Below are 25,964 nucleotides of genomic sequence, written 5' to 3' on the forward strand. Positions count from 1 at the left end.
CTCAGGTACTGGAAAGCTGTAATCAGATCACCCTGAACCCTTCCCTTCTGCAGGTTAAACAATTCCACTTCACTCAGGCTGTCATTGTAGGAGAGGTGCTCCATCCTTCTAATCCAATCTCAAACCATAATGTCCTGTGCTCCTGCTCCATTGTGCTTCCATAAGGAAACACAAAAAAGTGGGAGATGGAAGGCTGAAGTGATGTTTTTGGAAGCAGGGGCTTGTTAAGTAATATTTGGGGAACAGCACCCAGGGGTTTACATGGTTGCCCTGTGATGGTGGTGAAAATATTCCCTCTCTGCAACTCCCAACAAGATCCAGCTTTGAGAAGTGCAGTGTTCCTTCTCTTTTTACATGGGTGGTTAAAAGGAATGGTGTAATGAGTGTGAAGGCAAGAGAACAAAGCATATGTAGAATAACCACTGGCTTCCCAAAACAGACTAGGGCTTTAAAAAAAAAAAAAAGGAATTGGAACCACAGCTCTCAGAGAAAGGCTTTCAAACTTGTGCTCAGAGAAGACTTGGCTTTAATCTCCTAATCTTAGTTTTGAAGTTTGGGAAAAAATATATCTGTTACCATTGAGAGCAGCCCAAAGTTGTATTTGGCTAAAGCATTGCATTTTCAGTTTCAAGCTGCAATAATCAAATTTACTCTTTCTAATCTGGTTTGCCTTAGATATGTCAGGAAATCTAAACATTTGCATTCCCCAAAAAGCAGCCATGGTTTGGCTGTACCTGCTTGGGATCTAAAGCTTACTGGGAGCTTCCCCCTTGCTGGTAGCAGAGCTGCTGTGCCTCCTCTGATAGAAACAAACTCCAACTGGGATGAAAAGTGTCAGTGTCATTTGTTGGCAGTGCTGTTGGCTTACATTTGGAAAGCTTATTCTAAGTCACTATCACAGGTGCCAAAACATGAGCTGAGCAGCAAGGGCTGCCTGGGGCCAGCTTGTGCCAGCCTGGCTGCTGTGTCTCAGTGGCTGCCATCCCCTGCCGGCCCCTGGCTTCCAAAGGTGGGTTGAGCGGAGCCAGCACCGCCTGCCCCCGTGTCCAGCTGGCTCCAGGCAGCTCTGTGATGCCAGGGCTGTGCTGGCCACCCCGAGCTCCAGGAGTGCTGGTAGTTCTGAGTGGAGCAGCACGAGCGAGAAGGGAAGGATAATCAGTTCAATGTGCTGCGGAGGTGCCTTGTTGGAGTGATGTCAGGGGAGAAACATGATTTCTTAATTTATAGAACAGGTGCAGAGGGTCCAAATCAAAAGCAGGTCTTAGGAAAGAACATGCACATAGCAGAGGGCACTCTCCACTAAGAATTGCTTACTAGTCTAAGCAAACTAATGGAAGAGATCTTCCTCTTTTCCATGCCTGAAACAAAGTGTGGAGCCTAAGGGACTGGCCCAAGGTCAAATGTGTATTTTAGTATTGCTACACATAGGAGCCCATCAGGGGTTTCCACACTCGGTTTTGAAAGTTGTTTGTCTGTGGTCTCAGCTTAAAACCTTGCAGAATATCTTCTTGCCTCCCCTCAGCCTTTGGGAAGCAGCATCTGTTTCAGAATCCATTATCCTGGCTCAAGAAATCCCAGAAAGATCCAGGTTTTCCTGCTGAACACACTGCTGGGGTCCTGGAGAGACTAGTGGAATGTGTCCTGTGCAGTGAGCTTGGCTGTTTTCCATTTTAGGGGTGTGACTGGTACCCAGAAATCAGGGCATGGCCCCTTCAGGTGAGATTTCATTGTGGACTGTTAATTCCCCAATTCTTCGTTCCTTATCTGCTCCTGCTACAATCAGAACATCCTCCAAGGCCAGGCAGACAGAACAAAGCAATGCCAAAACAAATGAGAAAGGGGAGAAGGCCAGTCTCATCCTAAGCACTGCCATGTGCTTAAGGGGGAGTACTCTTGTGGCATTAATTTCGTGGGGGTTAGATGAATTTCGCTAGTGGGTTCTTGCTGCTTTAGACCCATGAATGCTGTCACCAACTCCATGACGTGTTCGGGGTTTTGGCTGCTTGACCTTCCATTGGTTTTCTTTGAATGCATGCAGCTAAAAATCACAAGCACTTGTCTGAAATCAAATGCAAGTTACTCTAAGGTAATTAAAGCATTTCTAAATCATAATTCTTTGTAGGTTCATTTTTCTCTTAATTTTAGTTTTTCTTACTAAGGGCAGATTTTCTCGGGTTTCCTGGCTGTGATCTCTGTTCCAGGATCTACTCAAGAGTTTGACCCAAAGTTCCCTGGGTACAGAGCTGTGTTAGTCTCAAGCTGCTCAATCCCCACATGAAGCCCAGCACAGCACTGTGTCTGACTGTATTTCCTTGTATTTTGTATGACTTGATGCCACTGGGTGTCTCCATTGACATCAGGGGCTGCTGAATCAAGCTCTCTGATATTTTTACCTTTCCTCTTTTCCTGCACACGTGGTCTGGAATGGGAGAATTGATCTGAGCATAAATCTAGGCTGACCCTAGACATCAGAAACAGGCTCCTGGTATCTTGTATGTGACCTGTGGGGCTGTCAGCTGGTTCCTCTGCATGGGTATGCTGAATGAGTGTTCCTCTGCAGTTACTGTCACGTGTGCTGGGCTCTTTCCTGACTCTCCTGCTGTGGGGTGCCTCCCAATGCTTGTGGGTCCAATTCGTGGCATCAAATTGCAGTTTGTGACAAATTCCAGCAGTGACAGCAGTGGCATTGTCTGCATAAGGAGCCACAGAAAGGGAACGAGGTGCAGCGACCTTGTGATGCTGGAGTCTTGCTGCAGCCTGTTTTAATTAATTATTGTGTCATGGGTGATGCAGTTGAGGAATTGGCCCTGGTGAGGAGTGTCTTGTCTAGTAAGCAGCTGCTTACTTTTGGTTCAGTTCTTCTTTTGTGTAAATAGTATCAAGAGTGCAGGATGCTTTCCTTAAAATTCTTGGGTATTTCACCTGGGATTTTATAGTTTTCCTTTTTCTTCTCCCTAAAAATAAATAATGAATGTGAGAATGGGATCCTAAAGAAATATGTTCAAATGCTGGTGAAAACTGATCTAAATCAGCCATTTCTCATTCTGAAGTCATACACAAAAATGAAGTTACAGGCTTACAGGGCAAGCTCATTGAAAACAGTAGGACTTGGGTTGTAAAATTAATACTTAGGCAAGACTAGTACGTATTTTTAAAGAAGAGAAAGTAGTTATCTGAGCACTTGTCTTCATGTGTGGCTTTCAAGTGAGATGGCAAAAACAGAAGTACTCAAATTTTGGGAGGAAAGGGAGTATTGAGGAGTTGCTATTCCTCTCCTTTTAAATACTGTTCTTGTAATTTCCCTTTCTTAGGCCGTAGCCCAAATGTCCAATAGTCCCTTGGTTCCTTTAGATTTATCTTTGCTTTTGTTTCTTATTCCGGTCTAACTTTCTTATGGATTTTTATGTTGACAGATAAAATGAAGAGGAATAGGAAACACATTTTATTGTGACCCTGTCAATATCTTTGAAATTTTCTGTGCTTTGCCAACCTTATATGGATCTTACCACAGCATGTAAAGCATGTTAGGAAGTAGTTAGTATTAAAAAGTTGGTAAAACAGTTGCTAACGTCTGAATTATCACTAGGGTTTGAAGTTGAGATGAATGAGGTGATCCACACCTCTCATAAAGAATTTTATGTCCTCCCTGTAGGATTAGATAGGCAGCCTGTGTGATTTGCATTCAGAAGGTGCTTTTTTTCCTAGCTGTACAGGGCTAAAAACCTACTCCTTTCATTTGAACACAATTCAGTTTTGTTGTAAGCTGTGTTCCACTTGAGAATTTCCACCTCTTGTGGTTTCAGTGTCTCATTCTTCAGGTAAGGCAGGGTTCTGTCGCAGTGGAATGCTGTCCCCTCTGGAGAGCAGAAATGCAGCTGTTGGTTCATTGTCGTCCTTGGATGATATGGACTAGGAAGGTTTACTAGACTCCTCTAGAAAATATTTTGTATGAGTTTATGATTTTATTTTGTTGTTGGTGGAGAAAATGTATGGGATTTACTGCTTGGAATGTGATGAGACATAATGAAAGATGAGTCTCAATAGACTCTAAATTAATGTAAGTTCTTGTAATTTTTCTCTCACCTCTGCATTCAGTTACATATGTTGTCCCAGGAAAACGGAGGAAGGAGCTGGCATTGCTGTAAATGTAGAAACCCCTTGGCTGTAATCCACTGGTATCTACCAACCTGGGTTGTTTTATAATGTACTTTATGTACATCAGTCTTCATGCTTTTGTATCAACTCTAGGAGAATAAAGGATGGATCCTTGAGAGTGTAAATCTTTTGAATTTGCATATAGTGTGTAGTTAGCAAGCCCTTCAGCAGTCAGTGTCCCGCTGCCTGCGTCCCAGATAGATCCACATTCAGAGAATATCTCATGGGAAGTTATTAAATGTAGTCAGCATTAAAGAACTTATCACCCACCTTATCACAAGAAGTGCCAGGCTTGGAGGAGTGGCCAAGTGCAAACCCTGGGCATGGCAGGCATTGCTTGCTTGCTGCTCCTGCACGTACCAAGCTGAGTCTCTGCTCAGCTGCTCAATTAAGAGTTTGGAGTGAAATTCTGCAAGGAGAGTTTTGTGCCTTCCTACTGAAATTTTGTTGGTTCTGAGGCTAGGGCTGGTGTGGGGAAGACCAGAGGGAGGGTAGTGAACTGTGGAAGTTAATCACTCTTTGTTCCTTCAGGAGTCTGTTTACCAGCAGAGGCATTGTGGCTGCTGGGCATTGATGCCAAAGATGCATCTTCCAACACCCTACTGACAACCAGGCTGTTCTGGAAAACACTGGAAAATCTCCAGTTGTAGGTGCTTTGTAGATGTGTTACACGACTTTTATTCCCGTGTGTGAGTTTCATCCCCTACTCCTCCTGCCAGAGGTGTGGTAACAGGCACAAGGCAAGGAACAGTGACCACAGCTGCCTTCTTAGCTCTTTGCCTTCAGCCTCCTGGTACAGCCAGACTTTTTAAGGAACAGCCTGGAAAACTGAGAATGAGTGACATGAGGAGGTCCCTCCCTGCAGCAGCTGCTCCTCGTTGCAGGGAACCTGTGGCCCGTGGGCTGGAAATGTGTCCAGCTGCTCCAGGATGTCCCACAGGTGTGCAAAGAATTGGAGGAAGGCAGGGAGAAGGGGAGCTGAGGGGCCAGGGGAGGATCAGTAGATGGGAATCTGGTCTGAGGAGGGTGAGGAGGGGCTTTGAGGGGTGAAGGGAGCGCCTGGTTTATGCCTGTGTGTGTTCCAGTGAGTGCTGGGACATTCGGTTTAGGGAACTCGGATGCTTTTTTTGCTCATTGGGTCCAGGCACAAGACAGGTTCTGTGGGTCACAAGTCAGGGTGAAAATCCTACCAGGCAGTGACCTATGGGCTAGGGCAGAAGGTGCTTTGGAAGCTACACCAAAAATCAGAGTACAAGAGCAGTGAGAACCAGGCAAACAGCAGAGGGAAAAGGAAAAAAACTCAAGCAAAATGCACCTAGCAGCAGGCCTAACAACATTTCATTGTGCAGATGCTGCCCTTAAGAGCTGCACGTTTGGAAGAGCTCCTGCTCTGGATGCTGGTCAGGGCTGGTGCCTGATGGTCTCCAGCTGTCCTGCAAACTGTGGCACTTGCTGATGCTGCCAGCTCTCTGAAGCCATGACATCTAGTGCTTCCTGCTGTCCCCCTTCTGTCCCACTCCAGGTTTCCACCACCCTTAGATGAGCAGCTTTAATTCCAGTGCAATCAAGGGGTTCTTCCGTTTTGTGGAGTTTTATTCTTTTTTTTTTTTTTTTTTTTTCATGTCTACTCAAGAACTCTTGAGCAAATGCAAGCTGTTTGACTTGACAAAGCTGGAAGTAGCTACACTTACTAGTAGTTAAGTTAGTAGGTTATGTAAGCTGTGCTTGATAAAACTTGATGTGTTTACCTTTTAGCCTTGATTATTTCAACTGGAATAGCGCATCTGGTCATAGCCTTAGTCATGTTTCAGTGTATTTCAAAAGAACAGTGAGAATGTAAAGTCTACTGATCAAATTAAACGTATCTCTGTTAATATACATCATGAAAGAAGGGGTGGGGGAAAGGAAATTTTCATAACTTGTGTTTTCCAAACTGCACTTGTAAGGTTTCATGCTGGAGGTATGCATGTAGGTGGATGGGACAAATTCGGGCCCTGCTTTGGTATTTCATGAGCTTTTTGCTTTCAGGGGACCTTTGAATGTGCTGTTTGTCTGTGTGATCTTTATATTAAAGCTGAATCTTTATATATAAAGTTGAATGTGCTGTTTGTCTGTGTGATCTTGATATTAAAGCTGTTAAAAGGATTATTTTAACAAAACAGAGGAAAGACTTAGAAACAGATTGGAAAGTTCTTTCTACCTAGTCAGAAAATGTGTGTGGGAGGGCCTGGCTTCAGCATACCTGAGGCAGGAAGAAAAGACACCTCAGTTTGACTTAGACTCTGCTCCCTGGAGCTTGCCTGGCTTTTACTGCTAGCCCAGAACAGGTTAATTGAGTTAGCTGCTATTTTATGTCCCAGAGCTGGTACACTGGCTTGTTGAATTTTGTGCTAATTCCTGGCACTACTTCAATCATAGTCACTACCATATCTTACACACTGACAGATAAAATAGCAGCTGTTTGACTCTGCACATGTTGAGTTGATGAGCTGAAGATGCTTTGCTTGTCTTCCTATTGTTTGCAGTGGGCCTGAGCTGTGGTGTAAGGCTGTGCTCCCTGCTAGGTGAGGATGGCCACAGCATGAGTTTCTTGAAGGTGGGGGGATGATTTTAGCACTGCTGGGGCACAGGAGCTGCATGAAAAAAGAGCCTCCCAAACTTGACGCAGCCTACAGTGGCTGGATCCCCTTTCCTTGATGTGGCTGTGCTGGTGTGGGCTCTGCTCATGCCCCAAGTCATGCAGGGAGAGCCCTTGTTGGAAATAGCTCCTTTTTCATTTGATTTGGCCTCGTCCCCGAATTAGTTTGTGTTTAATCGCTGATTCTCCTCAAGCTGAGGCAGCAGCTATACCAGACAGATGAGACTCAAGAAGGATGAAGTGTTGGCTCCTGTTCAGCTGGGCCAGACACAATGCAACGTATTTTGGCACCTTTCTCTGTGTTACTAAGGCATAATCAGTCTTGGAGCCTTTGAAGAGATTTGTACAACATTAAAATTTTGGGTTTTGGACTAAAGCTTTGTTTGGAAATACTGTTGAAATGTTTGTCAAAATATAAAGGCAAAAGCTGTCATAAGAAAGATTGCACTGAGCTCACCCTCTGATCGTGCTTGCTCAGGACTCTTCTCTGCAGTAGAAATTAGAGGCTCAGCTTGTTTGAAAAAAATAAATCAGCCTGTCTTTGAAAAAGTTGGTGCAGGTAGAACAGTTAGTGTGTATTAAATTTGGCTTTCTGGTTTCAGAGTATGGCTTTTACAGTGTGTACAGCATTTTAAACTAGCTGGTCTGCTAACAAAATGAATATATATTCAGCTTTTGGAAAAAGTTGATTTTGTTTGCTAAACAGGCCTCCCTGTTTTTTGGAAATGATACTGATTCATCTAGTTTTAATGGCCAGAGTATTAGATTTTATTTGTACCAATGCTCAAAATGAAGTCCCAAACTTTTTGATTCAAAACAAAAAGTTCTCCAAGCAACACACAACAGAATCAGCTCCACAGCTGATTTCGATAGGGCTGGCCAGATGGATGTCAGGTAAGGATATACAGTTTTCTGTGCATTTAGTACCTGAAGTAATTTAAAATTGTGACAGGAAGTGTCTGAAGGTGATGCCTTTGGCATGCATTAATTACTTTGGGGTTGCACACTAGTTTTCAGTAGGGATCATTGATGCATTCCAAAACACACATGCTTTAGGCTCAGGTACTTTTTTTCCCTGCACTTCTGAATGTGACTGTTTTTCAAAGTGGAGCAAGATACTTTATCCTGTTTTTTATAATAGCAGTAAGGGTTTAAAGTCTGTAGTTTTTTCTCACTTTAAAAAATAAGCCAGGCTATAGTTTTAATCAGTACTCAAGGGAAAAAGACTTGAATGAAAAAATAATGTACATAATCAGCAGAGTAATCCTTACATCTGATCTGAAGCAGAAATTTAATTTGTTTTAGGAAAGCTGTAAACCTTTTGGAATTGAAGCCCAAGCATGTAGAGTTGAAAGTGTTCTGCTCTGTCAGTAAGATAATGCATAAGAAAATAAAGTAGAGAGGTGCCTTGGATGCAGGTGCTTTTCATCTGTGGCATAAAGTTAATCTAGCAGGGGCTCCCATCATGGTCAGGGGCTGGAACACGTGGGAATAGAGAGCTGGGTTTGTTCAGTTGTAGGAAGATTAAGGGAGGCCATACTGCTGTCTTCAGCTACCTTTTGGGAGAAAATAGAGAAAGCGGAGTCAGCTTCATACATAGCTGTATGCTGAAAAACCACAGATGTGAGTTGGAACGTGGGAAATGATCTTCAGATAGAAATTTTTAATTTACTTTACCATGAGTGTAGTCAAATACTGAAATGGGTTCTGAGGCGTTGTGGTATTGCTCATTTTTGTAGGGGCTTAAAATTTGACTGGGTGAAGCTCTTGCGTAATTAGATCTGCTTTAAGGGGGAGGCTGAGGTAGAGGCTCCTCCCAAATTGCTAGCTAGGAAATGAGGGGCAGCTTGGGGAAAGCTGGTAAGCAAGTCCTAGAGGGAAACTAGCAGGGTGAAATCCTGAAATGATGCTGTTGGTAACTTCTGTCTTTCAGGAGCAGTGCTTTCTGTCTGGTGTACTGAATGGATTTTTTCCTTAAAGAAGGGAGGATTTGCCCTTGGGGCTGTGTCCCGTGCCTGGTGGGCAGCGCTCTGAGCAGGGCTAACGGGGTGCTCTGTCTCTGGGGGGCTCAGCCCCTCGGCCACCCCTCTGTCACTGCTCCTCCCCTCTTCCCATTGGAGAGGGTATTTTTCATCAAGATGAAAGAGATGAGATAAACTAAAATTAGTATCAGAGTTATTAGAGACATTAAGATATTACTAATGAGTTCTAATTTAATCTCGGCACCCAGGCATGTACAGCAGTGAAACCTTTTAGGTTTCTATAATTGTGTTAAAAGTGATACCCTGAGGCTAATACTTGAGCGAATGAATTTGCCAGGCTGTGTGCATGACAGCACTGACCTGACAGTCCCGTGAGGAGAGTGGGGTTTGCTCTTTGCTGGGCCTTCAATGCTCTGTGTTTTACATCAGGCTCCTGAACTGTCAGGGGCTTAGTGCTGTTTCTATTTAAGAGTGCCTTCTGTGTCATTTTGGCTCTAGACCAACAAATCCCAGTCCTCAGGCTCCTGGAGCATTCATCAGGGGAGATAGCTGGGTGGGGAAGCCCAGGAGTGCAGTTCCAGCTGAGATATCAGTATCCTTGAAGCTTTCTGGAGGAGAAGCAGGTTCCCGTGTGCCTCGGTTCAGAGGGCAATGCCAGGGGCAGCTCTGGTAGCCATAGGTTGTCTCCTAGGCAGGGCCAGCACAGAGTCAGCATGGAGCTCCTGCCATTTCAAACCTTTCTTGATACAGGTCTGAGCTTTGCAAAGCCCCATCAAACAAAACTGCTGTGGGAAACAACTGCTCACTTTTAAAATTTTTATTAAACTTTAACAGAAACTACAATAGAGGACTAAATAAGGAAAAATTACAGTGCTGGCCTGTGGCTACTAGCCACATGGCTCATGTACAAAATGGATGCTCTGCCTTTTATCTCCTTAGTCTCTCTTAAAGTTTTGTTAGTCAACTCTTTCTCTGCCATCCATTGGTGGAGATTCTTGACTGGAGGTCAGGTGCTGTTATGCTGCCCTTCCTGGTACCAGCCAGCCTCCTCTGAATGACTTGACTACTAAGGCAAGGGGGAGAAAGAGGACTATGGAATGACATATTACAATAACATTACTATACATCTACATAATATTGATCTCTTAATTGTGAAAGCCAACTATTACATTGCTTATCTATAACAGAGCTGTAAGGAGAAATGTTCTGGGTATCAGCATCTCAGCCCTGCAGATGCTGAGTGGCGTTTCCAGCCCCTGTGCTCTGACTCCTCTTTGTGTATGACCAAGTTGCTCTGCAGTGTCTGTTTCAATTTCACTGGTGCTTTGCTGATGCCAGCTCAGAGCAGAGGTCCTTCCCTGACCCCCAGTTCCTTGTGACAGGACAAACGTGTTCAGGGGGTGAAGTGGATTGGGGAACCCATCCAAGTTAAAATTAGCCTGTCCAAGAAGCTAATTCCAACCTGGGACCAGCATGCCCAGCCGGTGACGAGCACAGCCCTCCTGCTGCTGCTCCTGGCAGGGCCTTCTGTGGGGTTTGGGGCTTCACACTGCTCCTTGTTTCCCATTTTTGAGATTAGATTGAAGTATGGAACAAATCCACCTCCAAAATGATACCTGACTCAGTTCAGTCTGTGACAACTTTGATCTTTGTTTGCAAACTTGTATAAAAACGTAGTGAATTGAAATATTTTACTTTGGTCTTGACCTTCTTGACTTTTGCTTTGGTCTTGACCATAAATTAGCTGCACTTTCAAATAAGTGTGGCTATAAACTGGAAGCAACATTTTCAAGTCAGATGAGATGTTTTAGCTAACTCGGTGTTGTCATTTTTTTCCCTGGCGAGGGAGATTTATTGAAGATCCTCTGTGTAGTTTGGTCTCAGTGAGCTGGTGACCTGGAGCTGGCTCTGAGCAGAGCCTGGTCCTTTGAGGGTGTCTGCTGATTTTTCAGAGTGCATCCTCTTGTTTTTGATCACTGTCACATATGCATTGCTGTGCAATATCCTGCAAGGCCAGGGGGTGAGGGGCAGTGCAGGTGATGGTTCATTAATGTTTCCATCCCAAGGCCTGATCTGGTTTCTCTGCAGTGTCCTGGGTGAGAAACCCTCAGGAGGAATTGTGGCTCTCTGGAGAATCGGGGTGGTTTTCATCCAGCCCTGTTGGTGCTGTGTGTGAGGGATTGCCAGTGGTGTTTGCAGTGCTTGAGAACAGAGACCCCCTTGGGCACAGAGAGGGGCAGTGTGGGCACACGCCAGCTCCAGTTAAAATGGCCCATACGGCCAGTTGTGGGGTGGCAGTGGGCAGCTTGGCCACCTGTGGGCCACTGGTGTTCCTGGCAAAGGCCGTGTGCTTCCCAGAGCCTGAGGGATGGGCTGGAGGTGGACACTGTGCCCCCTTTCCTTCAGGACCTCTGTTTCTGCCTTGAGGTGGAGGGAAGGAAGCCCCTGACACGCTGTCACACTTAATGCTGTGTGACTCTTTGGACCCTGCTATTTATGTGGTTTTAGGTTTGCTTGCTTAACAGTCTCTTGATTCCCCTCTGCCCTTCTAAAAATGTGTGTTTGTGGAGCTTCAGAAAATACCTGCAGTCTGTACCAGATCCTTTCTAGAACCTGCAAATCCCGTGGTGTAGAACAAACCGACCCTGAGTGTGTCCATCACAACTCTGTAATCTACATTTCCTTACTGAAACTTCCTTGGTTTTTTCCTTACTGAAACACATACAAAGACGGAATGACTAAAAAAAAAATAAAAACATTCTACAAGAATGAAGTTTTTAATCAGCTTTCAACTTTCTCTGTAGTTGCAAGATGAGAGTGATTGCAGTGCCTTTAATTTTTTTTTTTTTTTTTTTTGTGAGCTGCCTAGGAGCTCAGGAATTTTTAAAGAAGGTTCCCCTAGTGTAAGAGGTGAGTAGGTGATTCCTTGGGGCACACCAGGGGTGAGTACTGGATCCTAGATTGAGGCAAGGTTATCACTCGCACGTTCAAGTTTTGATACCTTTAGTGCAAGGTGTGTGGTGGAAATATTCCCTCTTTGATGGTGCATCTTCATGACTATGATTCTTTTGTGCCTCTGACTGTGTTCAGGTGACTTGTGTGCCCAGTGTTCTGAACAGTGTAAAATAACTTATCAGCTGATACTGTCATGCTACTCAAATGAAATAATCAAAATTTTGTGTCCTTCTGACAACCTTGTGACTTTGTGTCCTTCTGACAACAGCTGAGTTTCACATTGTCATTCCTTGTGGGTTTTGCCTTGTTTCAAAATTTTAAATGTGGTGTTTCTGACGTTAAGATGCATTGCTTTTATGGTGTGAGTTCAGGGGTTTTCTAATTTTTGTGTTTTTCTTGTTTGCTTTAAGAGTCAGATTTACAGATCTGTCAACACAGGGCACCAACGTGTTGCACCAAAAAGATGGAAGAAAGCTACCAGGCAGCTGTTCGAAGGGAGAGGACTCAGAGCATCCAGGCACTGAACTTTGAGCTGAAGTACATGATTGTTGGTCACATCACAGCTTTTCAAGGTAGGAAATTTTGAATAGTTTATAACAGTATCCTCTGCAATCCACAGAAAAGCTCATATCTTTATTTTTCATTCCTCTTGCATCACATGCTGTTGTCAGTGCCTTATGGTTTGCTTCCCAGTTCTTTGATGGTTGTGCTTTTGGATAAAGGTGATGGCACTTAATCTTGACTGGTATGTTAAGCATCTTCCTGAATCTAATTAGGAAGAGATTTAAGCTGAGACCTTGTTTCTGGGGTTAGTGTGGATTTTTTAAAGGCATTTTCAACTGTCTTTTCAGTGCCTGCTAGTTGTGCTTTTTGATATTCTCTTGTGTTGCCAAACCATTTACAGGTGTAGAACATTAAATGAAGATGCATTTTGTTGTTGATGCTGAAAAGTAAGTGCTCTAACTGATGTGTCAAATGAGAATACAGCTCTTGCTCCATGACAAAATGCACGAGTACCTTGTTCTAACAGACACATATCAGACTATTTAGTTCCTTCATACAGGTGGTTATTGTACTGCTACAGGGAGGAAAATGCTTGGGTAGAGCTGTGCTCTGTAGTGTTGAGTACTGGAGGCTTTTCTTTAGAAGGGCATTTAAACATAGGCTGTGAACTTTACACTTAGGGTAGTTGAGTGATTAAATCAGTCAATGAGTGGTGAATCCAGCTTACTGACCTCTGTGGGCCTATTTATGTGCTTAATTTTACCTCTGCTTTGCCGTGTTCAGTGCTGAGCATCTTCATGGAATGGGCTCTGAAATGAAGCCAGTAGTTATTAAAATACCAAGTGTTGAGGCCTGGGTGATTAAGATCTATTGTTAGAAGGCAGGTTTTATCAGTAGTATCTTTTTTTGTCTGGTTTCTCCCATTTGAGTAAAAATACCATAAATGAAAGATGTGACTGACAGTTAATAAGAGACAGCATATTATCAAAAATTGACAATAAGTGGTGGTGGAAGTCTGAAAGAGACATGAAAGGGCGAGAGAAAAATTTTCTTCTGCTTTTGTTTTTTTTTTTTATATCTTTTTTACCCATGAGTAAGAAATGGCTTTTTGGTTTATTTTACACTTAATTTTTGAAAATGTTTGATATCCCCTTTCATTAAAAAATTGGCTTGGAGGCACTTCAGAGGAGCACTGTAGTGAAAGAGTGCCTGTTGGCATTGTTAAATGCTGGTTATTCATTCAAGCAATCTTTCAGTATTATGACTGAATAAAGGTAAGGTCAGAATAGATTAACCTACCAGCCCCTTTAGGTCAAGCCAGAGGTTTTATTGTCCATTGCAGATGAAGCCTTTTGATGGAATGAAAGCAGTAGTTAGACATTTCACACAGTTTAAATTTACAAGCATTTTCTGGAAGCGGGTAAATAGGTTGTTTGTTGTGACTTGCTGTGGCTGGCCTTCTGTCTGCATTAGGTGGGAGCACTTGAAAAATGTAACTTTGCTGGCTTGCACTGGGAGCTGCTTTTGTTCTTTGGTTTTGTCCCAGGTGTCAGGGAAAAGCCTCTCTCTTTATCTTGTGCTGGATAAACATTCTGTTGCTAAGAGTGGTGCTGTGCGAGACATTTACTGAGAGAGATCTTTGCATTGAATTAACTCTGTCTTTTTGGTCTGTTTTCACTTGTTGCTATTTTGAATGATAAAGTGAGTGTGCCAATAGCACATTTTACATTTTAAATCAGAAACCCTGATTTTTAGAAGCTTTCAGATGCTTTTTAGATTTCATGTTTTTTGCAGCAGGGAGAACTGCCTCAGACATACTGACAAATAGCACTTTATTAATTTGTATGGAGTGGTGTTTACTTGTACAATTTTCATGCACAATTTACTTTTATATATACACATTTTACTGTTGGTTTAGTCAAAGCAAAGCAGTAGTTAGCCTTGCTGCCTGCTTCTGAGGAAAGGAAATCTAAGCTGCTTTTTATGCACTCTAAGCAGACAATACTGTTAATATTACACCAATGCTGATGAAATGATTTTCAAGATTACTGTGGTATAAGAGATGGATTTTCAGTAGTCCATCACTGAGAACATCGTGGTGGCAGTTAAATTTCATTGGGAAAAAGAGACAACTTTTTTGGGAGACATCCAAAGTGATGAAGTTTTTATTTTTTTTTTTTTGGGGGGTTTTTTTGGTTTTTTTGGTGTTTTTTTTTTTTTTTTTTTTTTTTTTTTTTTTTTTTTTTTGGTGGGTTTTTTTTGTGGTTTTTTTTTTTAAGTTATCATCCCCTTATATTCTTTCAAAGAAAGAAAGAACTGCAGTGAAAAATGCCCTCCCCATGAGAAACAGGACAGAGGCAGGAATGGAAGGACCAACTGGCTGCTTGGGAGGCACAGCATCAGAATCAGCTCCTGCAAAACCATACAGTGACACAAAATCTGGGGGTCTGACAGGTTGAATGCAAGCAGGGACCCATGGGCGGGTTTCATGGAAAGCTGATGCATTTGCTTTCTCTTCATGTTCTCTTCACGTTGCTTTCTCTTCATGTTCTCTTGGTCCACGGTGTAGCCTCAAGGTCATAACCGTGGTTTTAGCTCCTCGACAGATGCGTGACTGCTCCAAATGGAATCACAGGCAAGGAGGAGGAAGAGCATGAGATGAGTAAGTGATCCAGGCTGTAATAGGAGCAGTGTAAGAGAGGAGAATTTACCTGTTGTGGTGATCCTTCCTGTCAGCCTCTGGCTCTCCACAGCTGGCTTTGTTGTGGATGCATTTTGGAGCAGGTCACTTGGTCCCACCCAAAGATGTGCCTGCCTGTCTTTGCTCCTGTGGCTACAGCCTGAAATGCCCAGCAGAACGCTTTAAATGAATGATGAAACAGGACACTTTCATTTTGTATCTCATTTCCCCTTTGGTAACCCGAAGATTCTCTTCTGAACTTACTGTTTTCTTTGTTGCAGTGGTTATTTTAGGCTTGCATGTAAGCAAATGTATTGTTTTAGATGGATGTCTTTGTGGTGATGGTACCTGTTATTTGGCAGAGTCTTCCATCCCTGCCCCAATTTCCTCATGCAGTCCCTGCACTCTCTGGGGACACTTTCAAGTGTGGCAACTGCTTCATTGTTAGTGGATTAGGAGCAGCGTGGGTGTGCAGGCTGAAAGTTGCTGTCAGAAGAGGTATGGATAGTCTGACAGGAAAGCTTTGTTGTGGTCAGACAGCAGAGAGAACCTGGCCTCCCTTTTCTGTGTCCTTTATGGAGAACTAACAGGTGCCACATAAAGACCCACAGACAGCTTGGCTCTGCTCCTGTCATCATATGCTGTGGCTAATTTGTGGTAATGAGAATCCAAACACTAATAATTTATTTGTTCTGTTGATGGTCCCTGCACAGAGGCAGAACAAGATACCTACATCACTCTTCAGTCACCAAATTAGTAGCTGTCAGAGATATGGTGAAAAACTTCAAGCTCAACAGTTTAAAAGATTTCCTGTTCTCTGCACTTGTTTTTACAGTAGGCAATAGGAATTGTTCACTTAGCCTCTGAAGAGAAAGCTTCCGTGAACAAAGCTTGTTGTTCATAAAAAACGAATTTGTCTTGCTTTTCTGAAATAACATTCATTTGACCTTGAGGGTCAGGTGCTGGGACCTGTTCCAGTGTTCTCCCAGCTATAGGAGGGAAGATGTGTTTTGGAGCTCTGTTCTTCTCACTCCTAACCCACAGGGTTTGGAAAGCTGTGCTCACCTTCTGCTTTCTATGGAATGGGAAGATGCTGGTTAGGAAAGCACCTTGCTGCAGTTTCTAATAGCTGCAGTTGCCCTGGCATTGCAGTGCATGCACATTGGTTTGCCCTGTTGCCATCTGATCCAAGCAGGCAACTTGGGAAGGGAAAGAATGATGGAAAGGGAAGCTTGTTGTAGCAGGCGTGGAGTTCAGGACTTCCGGTTGTCAATAAAATGCCTCAAAGTTAATGCCTTGTTTATCCATAAAGTCCTTAAGCACAAAGATTTTCCTCTGAAAGCCTCCATGGGGAATGGGGTTGACTGGATGGTTTCAGGGGATCTTGGGATAGATGACACCAGTGGGCCCATTAATCAACTGGTCTGAACTCTCCCAGAAAGGAATATTACACCACACTGCACTCAGGACTGTGTGGAGTCAAAAACATTTTTGGTTTTCATTTGGCTCTGTTGCAGTGTTGCTGATACTTACTTTTACTGAATTTAGGACTATCAGCTTTAAATAGGGCTGTGTGGTTAATGGTGTTGAAGTGCAGTGACAAAACAAAGACTTGGCTGTAGAAGTGCACTCTGGTTTGAAGTAAATTACTACATGAAGTGTAGCCACAATGCTGGAGATGGATGCAGTCCAAAATCAATGAGCTATTTAAAAAAAAAAAGCCAACCATCACCAGCAGAAACCTGCCAAAGCTCACCACCAGTGCTTCTGGTTCCCGTTATTTACTGCTGGATTATAGAAAAGTGTTGTTTTCTAAATAGGTTTTTGTAGTCCTGTACTGCTTGGTCATTTACTCAGACAAGTTGTTCCCCACCCCTTCCCACTTGTGTTGTACTGTGCTGACCCTTGAGCTGAAAGTTACAGTCTCACGGCAGTGAGTTCTGCAGTCTTTCATTAGCAAGGCACAAAATGTCCAATTACAAAATACCACCTGAACCCATGGACAAGAAGGTGAAGAAGAAGGACCAGTCTCTGCCCTAAAACCTCCATCTTGCACCATATAATATTACTATATTCTAAAACCCCAAACTCTTAAATTTTCCACCCTGTGATATTACACACTTCTATTCAAAGTCCACACCCACAATCCCAGTGCTATCATTCCATTCTGGAAGCCTTCTCCAAGGCCTCAGGTCAAATGCAGTGTTCTCTTGGGGGTCCAGTGCCTGTCAGCACAGAAAGTCCAAAATTCTCAGCATCCAGAACTCCAGCAGGCCAGGATGCAGGATTTGGTTTTGGCTCCAGGCAAACCATGATTTCCACCAGAGGGAGTGGCTCCACTGGAGTGTTTGTGTCCCCCTCCTGTTCCAGGGCAGGAGTGAGAGCAGGGGCTGTGCATGCATCCAAGGCTGGAATATTCCTTCCCAGCTGCGAGCTGCCTGCTGTGGCTGCCTGCTGTGGAATATTCCTTCCCAGCTGCTGGCTGCCTTTGGGGCTGTAGGTGCAGAAGCCTGTGTTCATCCCAGCGACAAAGCCGGCCTTCGCTCAGCTGCTTGCTGGTCCTTGTTGAAGTGGAAATGCAGCTCTTTGTCTACAGACTTCAGGCACCTGTGGGAAGTACCTCAGTGTGGGTGTATTGGTGCTGCAGCCAGATACAGGGAGGGACAGGGAAGGGAAGACGTGTTTCCTGAAGTGGAACATCATATGCCATAAGATCCCTCTAAAAAAGTATTTTCTAGATTTCTAGAGACCTCTGAGGGGAAGGAGTTTTGTTTTCTGTAGTCTCCTGAGGCATTTGCTGCAGGACTGAGAGATGCTCCTTTTGTCTTTGATCTTGGCACGGTTGGGCAGCTTTGCCCTAAATGAGGGCATGGGCAGTAAATGAAAAGGGAAATGTATTAGAAATATAAACATGCTTCCCTCTTACCCTGGAGACTGATAATTCCAGAGCTTGCCAAGTCTAGGCTAACATGTACAAATTATCCAGTGGTGTAATTATCCATTGTTGGGCTCACTGTCCCTTAATTCCCTTCTCCCCAGGTTATCTTTCGGTTGCCACAACAGAATTGGCAATGTTGACTGTGTGCTGATGCTGTTTAATTGTACTTCAATTCTCCTGCTTTAAACACAACTGCCTACTTGCTCCACTGTGTCCATTGATCCTGAAATTTTACCATTACAAATATATTATTGCCTATAAGATTTTATCTTCTATATGCCATGTATGGTTTTAGATCCATGGCTTTGCTAAGATTTCAGTCTTTGTATGTGGGGTGGTGGAAGGGAGATGTTAAAATCTTCCTGCAATTGTCCTCCTCTCAGCAAAATAAAACGTTTGCAATGTGCTGTTCCCTAATGCTCTCACCTTTCATCGTCTGAATGTGCAAAATTAAAAGAAAATCTTGGTGGGGGCCAGGGACTGTGAGTAAATATTAACATTACATTGTAAATGGAGATTATTGAACTCGCTGTGCAGCTCATGTGTTCTGCCTCTAAACTTTCTGAATGGTGTGAGGTGGTATTTTTTTTTTTGGCTGAAAGACTACCTGTGATGCTTTGGGATAATACCTTTTCAAAAGTTGTGTGTACATTTTTGTCAGGATTCTAGATTCAGATTGATGCTTTCATGCTGTACATTACTGAAAGAATTAATATATTTCCTACTTGGTATCTTGTATTGTTCCATTTTTTGTAGAAATTGAAATCAGTGTGATCTACGATCCATGAATAGTTTATGAAATTTACTTTATTTCTACGTACAAGATGAAAATTAAATGGGGAAAACCCCCAAATGAAGTCACCTTTAAAATTTTCCTGTAGTGCCTATTAAACACAAAATAAGCTTGTGCAGAAGTTAATTCCAGCCTCTCGTGTCCTCTAAGACTGTGTTCCTCTAGATTCTTCCCATAATGCTTCATTTTCCATAGGGTACATTGCAAAAAACAACTATCTGATGGGGTTTTATAGTTTTCACTGTTTTTTCAAGGTTATTTCAATCGTACTGAAAAGATAATTTCCCTAATCAAACTACTGATCCCATTCAATGTTTCCTTAATAGTGCTCCCCTCCTGCATCTACAATACACCTTTTTTCCTGTATTTTCCACTGTAACCTATGCTGCTGGTCACCTGTGATCTAAATGTCAGGTACTGTCACAGGCCAGTAATTCCAGCATTTTCTCCCAGTATAAAAATTCAGATGGGAACAGTTTTGGCTTTTCCTGTGCTCCCTTTCACGTTAGAGATGTGTGAGCTGTAAAGATTCTCTGTGCCTTCACAGCCAGGATTTATCCACCTGTGATGCTGGTGTTTTATCAGCATCTCTTAACTCCTCTGCAATGTAACTACCTGTTGATCTTGGTAATTTCTGTGTGTTTCTGATTGTATTAATGTATCCCTTGGCTGCTGCTTGTCATTTGGGCAGCTTGTTAGGAAGAAGAAATCACAAGTTTTTAAAAGAAAACAGGGAGAAATCAGAGGAATAATGGAAGAAATAAGAAAATTCTGATGATTTTATGCTTTCAAATCAAGTGGAAAAATAAATGAAAACCTAGGAAGGATGCTTAATTCTAGCTGTAGAATGGAAATCACTGTCCTGCAAACCAAATTCAGTAATGATCATATCCACATAAGTCTTTATAGGCTAACTGCAGCTAGTGACTGTATTGTTAGTAGTGGATTTCTCCTTAAACACAGGAAAACCCTCCATTGAGTCTTACCTACTACACTGAAAAGATCTTTAATCCAGTGGCAACCAGCTCTTGGCAGTGGCCAGCACTGTGAGCAGCTCACTGTTACAGGAGTTGCTGTGTGCAGGTTTGCTTTGTGAAATGGTGCAGTTCCTCCTGAGGAGTGCATGTGCAGAGCTGTGCTTGGGGATAACTGGAGAATATTCCCAGAAGCTGACACTGGAAATCATTATATACTTATCAGTGTTGAAGTTTTTGGCTGCTAACTGGGATTGCAGTGCTTTCACTGCTAAGCAAAAGTGCTGTACAGTTTAGATATCTTTGTAACATGCAATTTATTAAATACAGATCTTATGGAACTGTTCGGCCTGAGGCTTTGAAAGGATAGGATGATTCCATGTGAGGTGGTGAGAGAAATAAACATTAAATACATTTAAAAGGAAACAGCAAATCATCCAGATAAGATATCATCCATTTAGCCTTGATAATCATCGTGTAAACTTTCTTCCTGAGCTTGTCTGGTTGTGGCTGCCATTTGATGCCTAGAATGTCAGCAATTTGGGGCAGGGACAGTCTCTTCATCATCTATTTATGACTGGTTTTCAGGCAATGTGGGTAGAAATCTAATGAATACACACATACATATCATGGGGTCGTGTATTTGGTTATCTTCTAACCCTGTCCATGTTTCACCTGTTGCTGTTTGTATTTGTCTTTTTCTTCCTCTTTGTTCTCCCCAGTACTTTGTCAGGCAGTTGACTGTATTTTCAGAGTAGAAAAACAAGGTGAAACTTAACCCAACAAGCTAATGAGATGTTAGGTGAGATAGAAAACACAAAGATGGCTGGAGAAAACTGTTCATTCATTACAAAAAAAAAAAAAAAAAAAACAAAAAAAAAAAAAAAACAAAAACAAAAACAAGACCAAAAAGCCTGCAAAAGCAAAGTGGGCAAATGAATCTGAGGGCTTGGCTACCTGGTATCTCCTTTAGTGTCCTTTCTTCTGGAGCTGCACACCTCGTTCACAACCATGTTGTGACATTTCTGTTGTCTCCTTTTAGTGCTCTAGAAGGTGGGTGGTTTTCTCCCTTTATTTCCCTTTTGTTCTCACATGGTGTTTCCATCAGGAAATTCCCATCCAGACTGCCCAGTCTGACTTCATCCAGTCCCTCAACCCAGTGACTCTGCTGCTGGCTGTGGCAGTGCTTCAGGAAATCTTCTGAAATTCAGTTGTTCCCCCTGCAATCAAGTCTCAAGTTCTTGCGTGCCAAATTCAGGCTCACATTTTGAGAAGGAGGTGGGTGAAGACCTGAGAAAGGATGTGTTCTGACAAATTTCTGAATAAGAGCATAAGTATATGAAGATCCTGCACAAAGGATTTATTTTTTGTTTGTCACTTTCATTCCAAAGTGGTTTTTGGAATTAAAAGACCACTGACTGTCAGTTTAGGGGGATTTAAAGGAAAATTCAGCTTTTTATTACACATCCTTCTCTCCCAAAGATGATCAGTTGTTAAAAATTCCTTTCGTTGTTTTATTAGCTCTTTTCTTGTGAATTTGAAAACAGGAGAGGCATTTTCTTAGGCCATTTCTGGATACAAAATTGTAGCTGCTTTTTGAGCAAGAGTATTGGTACTGCAATATTGTAAATGTTGGGCAGTTCAATAAAAATATGAGTAAAACCCTTACAGATAACTGGGTGTGAAAGGACTAATTTACTGGAAGTTCTTCATTTTCACCATTGCATTTTCAGACTTAAAAAGAAAATTACTGGGATTGCAAGGTTAGGAGAGCAGAATGTCAAAGCAAGTATGTTCAGGGGAGTACAGGAAATAGAAATAGATGCCAGTCTCAGCTCTGTGCCCCAGTGATGGTGGCATTTCAGTTTGCAGTGTGCCAACTGTAAACTCAGTGGATGAATACTGTACTCAGAAAATTAAGTTTTTTTAGGTTACATATACACTACCATTGTTTTTTTTTGTCTTTGTTTTTGTTTTTTTTTTTTGCCTTGGTTTAGAAGGCAAAGGTAGAATAACTTAGATTATTTTGGGGTTTTCAGCCAAATTCATGAATCTGTTATGCAGATGTAATCTGTTTCTGCTTTTAGAGTAATTTGAATGTGTGCCTTTTAGTAATGCTGTGTAACATAATGCATTACTGGCCTAAACTGTTAGGTGTGTCTAGTTGTAAAAAAAAAAGAGAATAAAGTTTTCTTTTGACACAGTTATTGACAGCAAGTGACTCGTTGCTGTTGTGGGGTATTTGATTTATGGGCTGGGGCTGCATATAAAGCTGTAAGTCACTGTGACAGTCCTGGGAAGATCACAGTTCCTGTAACACAAGAGACAGGAGCAGAGACAGATGGAGGGTGTGTAAAAGCAACAGGGTCATGTTTTTCAGTGTAAGAGAGAGCGTTCTGAGTTGTGTTGGGATTTTTAGATCAGATTTCAGAATTCACGTTTGAGCTTAGTTCACAATTTTCTTGATACTCTGGAGTGTCGTGGCTTCCTGGTCACCCGTCAGCTCAGAGCTTTGGGGTTGGTAGGCTTGGAAGATACTTCAGTTTAAAAAGAGATGTACTTGATTTTAAATGAGCTTATTCGTGTGTTTACTTCAGACAAAACATGTTCAAAAGTTTTTAGACTTGTAGCAGACTTAGGAGGTAAGGAAGCTAATCCTGCTGGTGTGGTTTTTTTGTGATTGTATCCTTTGTATTGTGATTTTTTTTTTTTTTTTTTTTTTTTTTTTTTTTGGTGATTGTGCGATTGCCTCATGGCAAGGGGAGCAGCACTTGGACCAGCCCGGTGTGCACCAGTGTGGGGTGAGTGGCATTTTTAAGGAAATGCCAGTATATCAAAGTAGGTGCTGTGCTACAGCCATGTAGAGGTGTCTGCTCACATCCATGGTATGTGAACGCAAGTCTCACTAAAACTGACTCTGCCATATGATTTTTAATGGACGTGGCTTTTCATCTGTCCTCAGAAATATCTGTGAAATTACAGGCAACATACCAGATTGGAAGTTAATGTGGATTCCTGGTCCTGTGCCTTTTTCATGGACATCTGCTTGGATTGCATTCCTCCACTTTGGGCTGTGCAGATGGAGTGTAAATATTCTGGAAGCAGCTATTGGATTGTGCCTTTTGTTTGCTATTTTCCTGAGAGTTGGGGTTTCCTTAATGAAGTACTGAATCTCTTAATTGTCACCAACCTGACAAAAAGCTAAAGACATTTTCTCTACACTCAGATATCTTAGATTTGGGGATTAGGAAGATTTGTGTTATAAATAAAATGTGCTGCATTATTTCCTATCCATTTCAGTGGGGAATGGATTGGATTTGTGTTATAAATAAAATGTGCTGCATTATTTCCTATCCATTTCAGTGGGGAATGGATTAGCAGCTTCCCATTGACCCTTCCCCTGTTCTTCAGCCTTGGTGTGGAGGAGCTCTGGGCTTTGGTGTGAATCTGAGTGAAAGCAGTGTAAGAGTAGGACTTGGAAGTAGGGAATTCATGGGTCATGTATTCCCTGCATACTCCCAAATTCTTCCCTCAGTCTTACAGGTCTATTCATAACAATTAAAGGGTGGTTTTTCTCAGATGTGAGAGGATGCCACAGCTTTGTCCTGCTTCATCTGCTCTGAATCTTTTAATTGGAGAGAGAAAGGCTTGAGATTGGTGCTCTTCATTTTCCTGTATTGAGACTTTTGTCTTTGTACCATGCTAAATTTGGAATCTCTGCAGATGTTTACATTTGGAGGGTAAGTATTGATGCAAACCTTCATGGATTCTTAAGAAGACCTTTAATAGTTCTTACCCTTTTTGCCATGACTGTTTTGCTGTTGTGTAACTTTTTCTGATTGGTGCTGTCAAATGCTTGTGAGAGCTTCCTTTAACCTTCCTTAGATTGCTGTGGGAAAGAGGTATGTCTGTAGGGGATATAATAATTTCTTTACCCTTTCTGTTATTGCTTTTGTTGGGTTTCTGAGCATTTATTGTAAACAGAGGCTATGGACAGGAATAGAGGCTTTTTATAACAATCCATTGTGTGTCTCTGCTACCAGAGATGCACATGTGGAAGCTTTTAGATTTCTTTTTGCCCCTTTTAGCCGTGTTCTGAGAAGACTTCTTTGTAGTATCTGCATTTTCTGTACATGACCAGAGATTGCTGAAATGTTTGAAGCCCTGTGGCCCACTGGCATCTTTTGTAGAAGTCACTGCTCTGGGAACCTCTCCTCATTCCTTCTCTCCATGATCAGGCTTAGCTTGCTCCAGTCCAGTTGCAGGGTCCTGTTCCACCCAACAGTGCTCATACAGCTGGGTAGGCAATAATTTTGGGTGGATAAATAGCATTCTGAGAAATAACAGCTGACAAGCAGACAGAAAGCAGTTATCTAAGCTAGAATGTCTTTTCTACATGCATTTAATCACTTCCTCATGTGTTATATCCTCCTTTTCTCTCTTAGTAGTTTTGGGCCAGGTGGTTGTGTGAAAGTCATAACAGAAAATATGGCCTAATCCCTATAGAATACCTTGCTTCTGTTTCTACTCATGCAGATTGCTCCAAGGAAAAGTTCTGGCATGTGGCAAAGAGCTGGTTTTTTTTATTTTTTCCTGTGGACTAGAAGTCAAAAATCAGGGCTATTCTTGCATCTGACTCAGCAGGAAATGATCCAGATGCCAGTCATATAGGTGTGCAGTTAGCATTAAATCTGAGAAATGTTTATATTTTAAAAGCACAGAGATGTGTGGGTCTCTGAAATGCTCTTACAGACTGCTAAATCTGAGGCACTTCCTTCTGCAGAACGAATGGGGTGAAAAGAGGCTGCTGGGGTTTGGCAGGACTCACCTCCTGTAGCACATTGCATCCTTCTTCACTAAACTTGGCAGAAAAGGAGTGCATGGTAGTTGTAAACATGAGGTATAAAATGCTGGAACACTGCAGACAAAATAATGGCACACAGAATGGGGAGTAGGTCTAAAGGTACAAATACAAAAATCTAAATTTAAGGAATAGTTTTAATTTTTTTAATGCTTTAAACTTCATGCTCCAGAAATACTAACTTCTTCAAGTATAGTCAGCTGGGAAAAAATGGTCAGAAAATGTGAAAGCCACCAAATTTATTGCCAAAAAAGTTAGCATATTGGGGGCACTAGCAAAAAAAAAAGTGAAATAAAGGAAGCAGCAGACCACCTGCAGGAGGGTGAATCCTTTTGACCCAGACTGCTCTTCTGTTGATTGTTTTGGATTACTTATGAATATGTAACTAATTTCAGTACCCTTGGGAATAATGAAAGAGTGTATCTGTGTGCTGGGAGTAAAGAGAATTTTAGTGATTCAGAAGTGTTTCCTTGAGAAGTTCCTGCTGAAGCTACTGCTGTCCTGGAGTCACTGTAAGGATTTATGTAGCAGTGACCGATATTTATGATTCTCACGAAGGTGAGAGCTTTCAGGCATGCAGGTTCTGTCCCTGAGCATGAAGCTCCTGAGTGGTGCTGGCAGATACTAGGTGGATATAGTACCAGTGAGTGATGAAGTAGCTCTTACCAAGATGAATATTGTTTTTTACCTGCAAACACAGGAATGAGAAAGCCTTCTCTGATTTAAATGTATGTAGTCTTTACAAAACAGAACATAGCATTCACCTTGGCTGTGGTCCAAAAGGTGTTAAAAACCCTGATAATCTTTGCACTGATTTAATTGAGCTTGGGCCCTGGCTCTGAGGATAGAGTGAAACTAAAGCTTTTCAATTATGATGCCAAAGAAAAGGGAAGGGTTCTGTTTCCCCAGTGAAGATTATTTTATTGGGATGTGCCATGCAATATATTGTTAAGTGGCAAATGAGTGAACTGCAATGGGTAGGAGCCAGCTTGAACTCATTACTGAAACCTGCAAAAATGGATTCCTGAGAGAAGGATCATTCATTGGGTCCTGCTGGGGGACAGGAGAAAGTCAGGAAGTGCCAAAAGAACATATGAGATACAAAAAAGGTAAAGTACTGATATATACATATGCAAGGTCAGGCAGGCACATGCTATTTTTTATTTGGATTTAATAATACAATTTATGGAGATTTAGTCCTGCAGAGGAAGTAAATGTATAAAGAACCAAACCCCATTGCAGTTAATTTTCACTGAAAACAAAATTACTCATATGACCTCCTAATGTTTTAGCTTACATGCTAAATGTAGCAGCAAAAATACTGTTTCACCACTGCCCCCCTCCAGATTTTGAGACTGTTTATCACACCTACCTCACTCTGGCTGCTTCTGTATGTGCTGGCAGAATTTGGAAAAGATGGAGAAAGAAGACCAATGCTTTGATATTCAAATGTGCAGAGTAACTTCTGCAAAGGGTTCGAGAGA

The 25,964-nt window shown here is 42.3% G+C and overlaps 1 protein-coding gene across 6 annotated transcripts in view; it reads left to right on the forward strand.

Moving 5' to 3' along the window:
- The window catches only part of LOC128811910 (glypican-5-like), a 434,871-nt gene that overhangs the window by 83,337 nt on the left and 325,570 nt on the right, over positions 1–25,964 (forward strand). For all 6 annotated transcript variants that reach the window (XM_053985864.1, XM_053985866.1, XM_053985863.1 and 3 more), the window contains exon 2: positions 12,141–12,302. In XM_053985864.1, coding sequence (XP_053841839.1) covers positions 12,194–12,302 — 109 coding nt within the window. In that variant the 5' untranslated portion in view covers positions 12,141–12,193. The remainder of the gene's footprint in view (positions 1–12,140; positions 12,303–25,964) is intronic.

This window comes from Vidua macroura, chromosome 10 (genome assembly GCF_024509145.1).
Source record: "Vidua macroura isolate BioBank_ID:100142 chromosome 10, ASM2450914v1, whole genome shotgun sequence".
Lineage (NCBI taxonomy): Eukaryota > Metazoa > Chordata > Aves > Passeriformes > Viduidae > Vidua > Vidua macroura.